We start from the raw sequence: 9,759 nt of genomic DNA, 5'->3' as shown, positions 1-9,759 counted from the left end.
CTTCAACTTGAAGTTGAGGTTCTTGAGTCAATAGTATCCGAATAAACTCTGAAACTGAAAATAACATTGCTACAATATCAACAACATAACAAATAACTTCCCAGCTCAGTAATCGGCTATCAAAACGGTCTCAAAACACGAATCGACGGCGTAGCGATTGAAAATCGATAACCGACGAAATATCGTAATCATTTCTAATCATTCAAATCATTTGTACATCATATATGAGCTGAATACATCATCCTAAGCATCATATCAACAGCTATAATCATCGATATACATGCTTGAAATCATATTGAACACAAAACAAAACCCGTTCATTGCGCCAACGACGATACGATACCACAACTCATCTCAAAACATGCATACATAAACAAATTCTGATCAGTAGCATATCTCAATCTTTAAACATGCTGAAAAGGTAATAAAACTTACACCAAATCAAAGCCCTCGTCACAAGGATTCCAGAACACTTTTCGGAATCGAAATCGAATAACCGGAGCAAAAGTTACAAAGGTTTGAAAATCAAAAACGAAGAAACAAAAGAAGAGCTCGGTGCTTTGCTGTGTTCAATTCTAACATTCTGAAGAATACACGTGCACATGCTGAGTAATCAAATAGAAATCTGATAACTTTCAATCAAAATTGCATTTTAGCCCCTCAATTCTTCAATATTTTCAATTCGGTCTTCGGCCCTTATTTTAATTCAATTTCAATCCTAAATAATTTAAGAATATTAGAATTTTAATAAAAAATCTAAATATTCCCAAATTAAATATACTCGGATTAAAATTAAATTATCTCGGATTACATTAAATAATTCTGAATTAAATTAAATAATCCTGGGCCTTACATTTCTCCCCCACTAAGACATGAGTTCGTCCTCGAATTCCTAAACAGTATAGATATGCAGTCGGTATACTCATAAGAATAAGAATAACAGAAAACTGAATAAGAACTCACATCAGTGGAATAGATAATGAAATCTATGTCTCATGTCTTTTTCAACTTCCCACGTCGCTTCTTCAACTCCGTGTCGACTCCATTGAATCTTCACCAATGGAATGGTCTTCGTTCGGAGTTTCTTTTCCTTTCTATCGAGTATCTAAATCGGCTGTTCAAAATAGCTAAGAGTTTTATCTAACTCAGCTTCATCAGGTTGCAAGATATGAGCGTCATCAGATATATACTTTCGAAGCATCGAGACATGAAAGACATCATGTATTCAAGATAAAGACATAGGTAATGCGAGTCGATAAGCAAGATTTCCTATCTTCTCAAGTATCTCATACGGCCCAATATATCGCGGATATAACTTTCCTCGTTTACCAAATCTGACTGTGCCCCTGAACGATGAAATCTTCAAGAACACCCTATCTTCTTGTTCGAAAGATAATGGCCGACGTCGAATATTCGCATATCTGGCTTGTCTATGCTGCGCTGTTCCCATTCTCTGTTGTACCAACTTCACCTTCTCAGTCATCTGTCTAATCATATCCGGCCCTAACTCAAGTACCTCAGACACATCATCCCAATATAATGGTGATCGACACTTCTTCCCATATAACGCTTCAAATGGTGCCATCTCTATACTCGTCTGATAACTCTTGTTATAAGAAAATTCCACGAGTGGTATAGAATCTTGCCATGTAGTACCAAAATCAAGTACCACAGCTCTCAGCATATCCTCGGCGTCTGAATAGTTTGTTCAGATTGACCGTCAGTTTGAGGATGGTAAGCGGTACTCAAATGTAAACGCGTACCTAGAGCTTCCTGTAGGCTATGCCAAAAGTGCGAAGTAAATCTAGGATCTCGATCAGATACTATCGACTTTGGCACACCGTGTAGTCTTACCACTTCTCGAATATAGAGATCTGCCATCTAATCATGACGATAAGTCATTCGGAAGGGAATAAAGCACGCAGATTTTGTCAATCTATCAATGATCACCCAAACAACATCACATCCTCGGGATGATCGTGACAATTTCGTTACAAAGTCCATGGAAATATGATCCCATTTCCATTCAGGAATAGACAAACTCTGTAATAAGCCACCTGGTTTCTTTCTTTCAGCCTTCACCTGTTGGCAATTCAGACATTTTGATACAAATTCAGTCACATCAGACTTCATTTGCTTCCATCAGTACTGAGTTTTCAAATCGTTGTACATCTTTCTGCCTCCAGGATGAATACTGAATCGACTACAATGTGCTTCCTTCAAAATATTCTGACTCAAATCTAAAATATCGGGAACAACGACTCGGTTATTCACATATAAAACATCATCGATACTAACCTGATACTCAGACTGATGTCCTGATCTGATCATTTCAATCGACTTCTGAACACTCAAATCAGATTTCTGTGCTTCTTTAATCCGAATTAATAGTTCTGGCTCAACACTGATAGCACAAACTTTTATCGGTCGTCTATCTGTCTCAAACACATATCCAAATATACAACAATCTTCAATCAATTGAGACACACCTATAGTAGATAAGGATAAAGCACATACCTTTCTACTTAGGGCATCAGCTGCTGCATTCAATTTTCCTGGATAATATTTGATTTCACAATCGAAATCTTTCAATAAATCAAGCCATCTTCGTTGTCTCATATTCAGTTCAGACTGTGAAAACAGATACTTCAGACTTTTATGATCGGAAAATATTTCAAACTTTTCCCCATATAGATAATGTCGCCAAATTTTTAATGCAAATACAATAGCTGCCAATTCAAGATCATGAATTGGATATCGGACTTCATGTAGTTTCAGTTGTCGAGAAGCATAAGCGACAACATGTCCTTTCTGCATTAAAACACATCCCAAACCTCGGTGAGAAGCATCACAATATACAACAAAATCACCAATACCTGAAGGGATTGTCAAGACTGGTGTTGTAGTCAACCTCTTCTTCAGCTCAAGAAAACTGATTTCACACGCTTTAGACCACACAAACGGTTCATTTTTCTGTGTAATCTGTGTAATAGGCTTCGCAATAGACGAGAAGTCTCGGATAAATCGACGATAATATCCTGCCAAGCCCATAAAACTTCTGATTTCTGGCACAGATGTCGGTCTCTGCCAACTGATCACAGCTTCAACTTTACTTGGATCAACTGAAATACCATCTCCTGATATAATATGACCCAGAAAAACCACCTGTTTCAACCAAAACTCACATTTGGATAATTTAGCATACAGTTTCTCCTCTCTCAACGTCTTCAAAACTGTTCTCAAGTGGTTAGCATGATCACACAAATTCTTTGAATAAATCAAAATATCATCGATAAATATGATCACGAAATCATCTAGATATTTTTGAAATACTCTATTCATCAATCTCATAAATACTGCTGGTGCATTCGTTAGACCAAAAGGCATGACTATAAATTCGTAATGGCCATACCTGGTTCTAAAAGCAGTCTTAGGGATATCCTCATCTCTTACCCTCAATTGATGATAACCGGATCGTAAATCAATCTTCGAATATATTGACGAACCCTGCAATTGATCAAACAAATCATCGATACGAGGTAAAGGATAGCGATTCTTTACCGTTGCTTTGTTCAATTGTCGGTAGTCAATACACAATCTCATCAATCCGTCTTTCTTTCTCACAAATAATACCGAAGCGCCCCAAGGAAAAACACTCGGTCTGATATAACATTTGGCTAACAACTCTTCAAGTTGCTCTTTCAACTCTTCAAGTTGCTCTTTCAACTCTTTCAGTTCAATTGGTGCCATACGGTAAGGTGCTTTCGATATCGGTTGTGTACCTGACATCAATTCGATACTGAAGTCTACCTCTCGAAATGGAGGCAATCCCGGAATCTCGTCAGGAAAGACATCAGCGAATTCACTAACCACTGGCAAGTCAGCCAATTTCGGGCTAGTTTTCAGTATATCAACTGCATAGATAAGAAATCCTTCTGCCCTTTTCTGTAATAAGTCAGTCATAGAAAGAACAGATATCCAAGGAATTCTGGCTCGTGATCCCTTACCATAAAATTTCCATTCATCAGCCATATCAGGTCTGAATCTTACAATCTTCAGAAAACAATCAACTGTAGCTCTGTACTTGGTTAGCATATCGATACCGATAATACAATCAAAATCAGATAAACCAAGAACAATACAGTCCAGCTCAATCTCAAAACCTTCATACTGTAGTACACAATTCCTGACAGACTTCACAGATACTATACCTTTTCCCAACGGCGAAGATATAGACACTACAGTAGCTAATGGTTCAACAGGCAATTCATGTAACGCAACAAATTGCTCAGAAATAAATGTGTGTGATACACCAGTATCAAATAAGACATAGGTAGGATAACCATAAAGGAAACAATTACCTGCAATCACATCATCAGGCGCCGCTTGTGCTTGCTCCTCAGTCAATGCAAACACCCTAGCCTGCTGTCTTGGAGGTTGATTCACTGACTGACCTCCTCCTCCTCCTCCTGCTCTACCCTGTGCTGCTGGCTGTGGTTGAAATGAATGCACAGAAGATCCTTATTGAGCCACGGGTCTCGATGATCCAGCACCCTGTGCACCTCCAAAACCACGATGTGGGCAGACTCGTGCAAAATGACCTGTCTGATTGCAAATGTGACAAGTACCAAAAACTCATCGGCATTGTTCATTGGTATGACGTCCCCCATATTTGGAATAGTAAACATCAGAAGTACCGGATTTCTGTCCACCTCTGAACTATTTGGATCCACTAGAACTCGAAGAGCTACCACCTGGACGCTTAAACTGTTTGCTTTTGCCCTTAAAATTTTTTTTCTTACCACTACTACTACCTCCAACATCAAATCGAGGTGGTGGTGGAATCTGTGGCTGCTCTTGCGATTGTCTCATTGGCTGTGGCACAAACTGTGCTCCTCGTTGCCTCAATATTCCTGCTTCCGCTCCCTTTGCACGATTCAGAGCATCGGAAAAAGTATTCGGTCTTCTCGAATTAACAAGAGTGAACACATCGGGATTCAAGCCATTAATGAATTGATCGGCTTGAGCTTCATCACTAAAAACAATATGTGGAGCAAACTTCAACAAGCTAGTGAACTTTGCAACATATTCTTTGATATTAACTGTCCTTGTTGCATACTTGCAAACTCTGCCCCTTTGTCCTTTCGATAAGAAACAGGAAAGAACCGTTGATAGAAAGCAGTTCGAAATATTAACCAGGTAATAACAGTACCTTGCTGTTCAAACGCTCGCTTCGTCGCTATCCACCAACTCTTTGCAAGGCCATGTAGTTGATGAATCACCAATCTCACACGACGATCATCAGTATAGTCGAGGGATTCAAATAACTGCTCGATATCCTCCAGCCAATTCTCACAGTCAACAAAATTCTTAGTGCCTTGTAGTTTTGGCGGATTGAAAGACTGGAATCGTTTCAAAAGTTTCTCCATCGGATTAGCATCGCTAAACTCATCAGTAGAAGTACTACTCTGTCCATGTTTAGGTGCTGTCACTGGTATCTGTGCAGCATTAGTCTGCTCTGGCTGATTCATTGCCAAAGACTGTCTAGTAGTCGGTGCTGGTTGGGGAGGCATATCTGATAATCAAACAGATTAGTGTACAATTCATCATCACATCACAATACAATTCTGTTTCAGTCCCTCCTCTGATAAGCACACAATGCCTTCTCAAGAGATCGAGTTCTGATTTAATTGCAGTCTAACATGCTTCCACTGATATCAGATAACAGATAACATGCAAATCTTAAAGCTGTCAGTCAATTCAGATAATAAACATGCTTCAAGATTAACTAAATCAGAATAAAAGACTCAATCTACCCCGCTCATCTATTCTCAGTCCGAGAAACTTAAGCTCTGATACCACCTGTTGTGGGGACCTCGGGTTGCTAATCTCATCTTTGGGCAATTAATGATTAATAACACAATTAATCAAGTCTTTAAAAGAATACTCAAACCAATCTAAATTTTTTTTAAAACTTGGACCTCGCTCGATCGGTTAAATCTTACCGATCGAGCGAGCTAAAAATCTCAACTCTCAGGTCTGAGCATAATTTGGCCTCGCTCGATCGGTCAAATCCTACCAATCGAGCGAGCAAGAAAATTTATGTTTCTGCTCAAGAAAAACAGGCCTCGCTCGATCGGTTAAATCTTACCAATCGAGCGGCCTCTCTGCCCAAAAAAACAGCAGAAATGATTTTGCTATCAAGGATGAAAATCCAAGCCAAAACTCATGCAAGACCAACTCAAAACATGGTTTATCAATTCTGAAACATGCATATATACATGTATTAAAACCCAAGCATCAATCCATGCGATTATTACATCAAACGGAACATGCAAAAGATGTTAACTTAACAACATTCAACCAACATCATAAGTGTCAAGTCTAAACTTCTCTTATCCAGTTTGATACATTCTAACGCATAGTCTTTCAACTACAACCCGAGTCCTCACTTGCTAAATCTCGCTCCCAAGCTATCAATGTCGTCGTTGACTAGCTCCTGCCCCTTCTGTTGCCATGCACACATACAAAACAAAGCAACAGCTGGATAAACTCCGGTGAGAAATCATTCCCAGTATAATCGACATATATAAAGGGTTAAATAAATCATATCAACTCTATTCATACTCAACTCGACAATAGAGTAAATAACGCATATATCGATTAAGAATTGATTCATAAAACGTCATTGCCATCAAGATTCGTAAACGATATTGACATGGATATCCATCTATCGACATCATTTCGGATTCGAAAATAAGATCACCCTCCGACCTCTGCGGCGAATTATGCTCCGAATGGAATTTTCACAACAGTGGGTTGACATTATCATGCTATGTGTTACATCTGGATCATATTATGTGGTGGTAAACGATCAGCTAGTGGGTCCTATAAAACCAAAGCGGGGCTTAAGACAAGGTGATCCTCTATCGCCGTACCTGTTCATTTTATGTGCTGAAGGTTTATCTACTCTGATTGAGGAGGCGGCAAGGAAGGGTGTTATTCATGGCAGCCAGGTATGTCGTGGAGCTCTATCTATATCACATCTTTTGTTTGCTGATGATAGTGTTATGTTTTTTAGAGCTAACATCAGGGAGTGTCAAGCAGTAAAAGAGATCCTTCACAATTATGAGATGGCTTCTGGCCAAGCTGTGAATTTTGGAAAATCTGGTGTTATGTTTAGTAGGAACGTGGAGCCTACCGATCAAGGTAATTTATCCAGTCTTTTAGAGGTCTTACAACCTTTAAATACTGGGAAATATCTAGGAGTTCCATCTCTTATTGGCAGGAGTAAGAAAGCAGTTTTCCGGTACATTAGGGACCGAGTGTGGCGTAAAGTAAATGATTGGAGAGGGAAGGGTCTGTCAAAAGCGGGCAGAGAAGTGCTTGTAAAATCAGTTGGGCATGCGATCCCTTCATATTGTATGAGTTCATTCTTAATCCCTTTCTTTATCCTCGAGGAGCTGCAACGGATGCTTAATAGTTTTTGGTGGGGATCGAGTTACAAAAGAGGACTTAATTTGATGGGATGGGATAAGATGTGTGTTCGAAAGGAGTTTGGTGGTTTGGGATTCAGAGATCTCCGGTGTTTTAACCTGGCTCTTCTGGCAAAGCATGGGTGGAATTTCATTACAAATCCTAATGCCTTAGTTAGTCAAGTTTTCAGAGCAAAATACTTTTCGGATGGGAATTTAGTGAATGCAAATTTGGGTCATAACCCAAGCTTCACTTGGAGAGGCATTTGGCATGCACTTATACTGTTAAAGCAAGGTTTGAGATGGAAGATTGGAGATGGCAGAAGGGTAAAGGTACGGTCAGACCCTTGGCTCCGTAACTCTGATAACTTTAAATTGGAGACACAGGTTCATCCTTTTATGCAACATCTTCATGTGTCTGATTTGATGATCCCTGGAGTCTGAGAATGGGATATAGAGCCACTGAATGAAGTTTTTGTGCAAAGAGATGTGGAGGAAATTTTGAAAATTCCGTTAAGGGGAGCTGATGTACATGATGTTCAGATATGGCATTTTTCTTTAAATGGGCAGTACATGGTTAAATCAGGGTATAGAGTAGGACGTCGATTGCTTGCTCTTGAACCATCATCATCGGAGTATAATTGGCAAAAGATTTGGAGCTTAACTATACCACCAAAGATAAAAAGTTTTCTGTGGAGAGCAACTAGAGACACCCTTCCAACCAAAATAAAATTGCGAACAAGAGGTATGTTTATTTCTACTGTGTGCTTGATGTGTAATACTCAATTGGAAAATGGTTGGCATATTTTTATCGGGTGTGAGTTTGCTCGGGCATGTTGGTGTGAAGTGAAACTAATAGGGATTGTGACTGAATGTGCTAATCTCGCTGAATCTTTTGTTGAGTGGATGTTTATGATGATGTCTAAGTTGAATGAGGTAGATATGGGTAGGTTTGCAGTTGTTCTTTGGGGAATCTGGAAACAGCAAAATGATGAATAATGGAATCACACTCATGCAAATCTCATGTCAACAGTTAACTATGCTCTTAATACTCTTTATGATTGGTTAGCTGTTAAAGTAAGAGCCATTGAACCTCGAGGATGTCACAATCCACCTTGCTTATTATGGCATAATCCACCGCAAAATTTCCTCAAGTGTAATATTGACGCAGCGCTTAATTTAGAGGACAACAGTAAGAGATTTTATAGAGGCACGAACTGTTGTTATTTCAGGTATACAAATTGTCAAGGAAGCCGAAGCCATAAGTTTGTTGGAAGCTTTGTCATGGATACGCCAATTGGATTTGAATATGGTTCACCTTGAGATGGATGCTAAAACAGTAGTCGATGCAGTGAACAAAGAAAATCCAAACATATCAGAGTTTGGATCAATTGTGGAACAATGCAGACTTTTGTTGAATGGACAGTCTGGTTTCAGTTTAAAGTGGGTGAGTCGACATTCTAATATAGTCGCTCATAGTTTGGCTAAATGAGCTTGTTTATTTTCTAGTCCCATGGTTTGGACCAACCCTCCTAGTGTTATTTCTTATCTTTTGAACAAAGTTTGTAATAATCCTTCCCATTAATGATATGTTGGTTTGGATTTCAAAAAAAAAAAAATATCTTGTTTCAAAAAAAAAAAACTTCAATGCTGTTGTAGACCGCAAGACATATATATAGAAGAAGAGGACAAAATGAGTTATAGGAAGAGAAGACTTGTATTTTTTGAAATATTACTTCATCGTTGAAAGATCTTACTCAAATAGATAAAAAAATCACAACGTGCATCATCAAGAAATTAGCAACAGATTACCACTAACTAAAAACGTGTAAACATGCAAATTACCCCTATAAACAAGGCCTGATGATTATTATGAAACTGAACGAAAATGTTTGTAGAACAAATCAAAGAAAGACCCATTATTGACACAGTCATCCATCAGTTGCATCCGGTAAGAACACTTTACGACATATAAATTTTTACCCTAAAATACCCCTTCCCGCAATACAATTATTCTTAAAAGTAGTATTGCATGTGCTCAAAATATATTTTTATAAATTTGAATCTATTTATAACTTTTTTATTCCAATAGGGTAATATGATAGTGGTAATTAAATTTGGTTGAAGAAAAAGTGGAAGAGATTAGTGGAAAAATGTAGTTGAAGAAAAGGTGGACATGTACGTGTGAAAAAGTCTACATAACAAAAACAATAAAGTGAGGTGGTAACAAAAAATGGCAGAATTGAAAGATAATTTTTGGTGTGTCATGACACATAAAAAACAA

General features: G+C 38.4%; 1 protein-coding gene across 1 annotated transcript; it reads left to right on the top strand.

Moving 5' to 3' along the window:
* The first annotated feature begins 6,797 nt into the window (after positions 1–6,797).
* Positions 6,798–8,967, top strand: LOC140877256 (uncharacterized). The gene is made up of 4 exons (XM_073280796.1): positions 6,798–7,808; positions 8,046–8,220; positions 8,323–8,421; positions 8,708–8,967. The coding sequence occupies exons 1-4, from the start codon at positions 6,798–6,800 to the stop codon at positions 8,965–8,967; spliced, it is 1,545 nt and encodes a 514-aa protein (XP_073136897.1).
* The last annotated feature ends 792 nt before the right edge of the window (positions 8,968–9,759 follow it).

This window comes from Henckelia pumila, chromosome 2 (genome assembly GCF_033568475.1).
Source record: "Henckelia pumila isolate YLH828 chromosome 2, ASM3356847v2, whole genome shotgun sequence".
NCBI lineage: Eukaryota > Viridiplantae > Streptophyta > Magnoliopsida > Lamiales > Gesneriaceae > Henckelia > Henckelia pumila.
The sequence above is the reverse complement of the archived record's forward strand: the minus strand, read 5'-3'. Positions and strand labels throughout refer to the sequence as shown.

What these genes read in the sequence shown, in the direction of transcription:
- LOC140877256 (XM_073280796.1), top strand. Translation starts at nt 6,798, where the DNA reads ATGGAATTTTCACAACAGTGGGTTGACATTATCATGCTATGTGTTACA. An exon ending in GAGATGGCAGAAGGGTAAAG is followed by an intron (nt 7,809 to 8,045) that starts GTACGGTCAGAC and finishes TTAAATGGGCAG; the next exon opens with TACATGGTTAAATCAGGGTA. An exon ending in AATAAAATTGCGAACAAGAG is followed by an intron (nt 8,221 to 8,322) that starts GTATGTTTATTT and finishes GTTGGTGTGAAG; the next exon opens with TGAAACTAATAGGGATTGTG.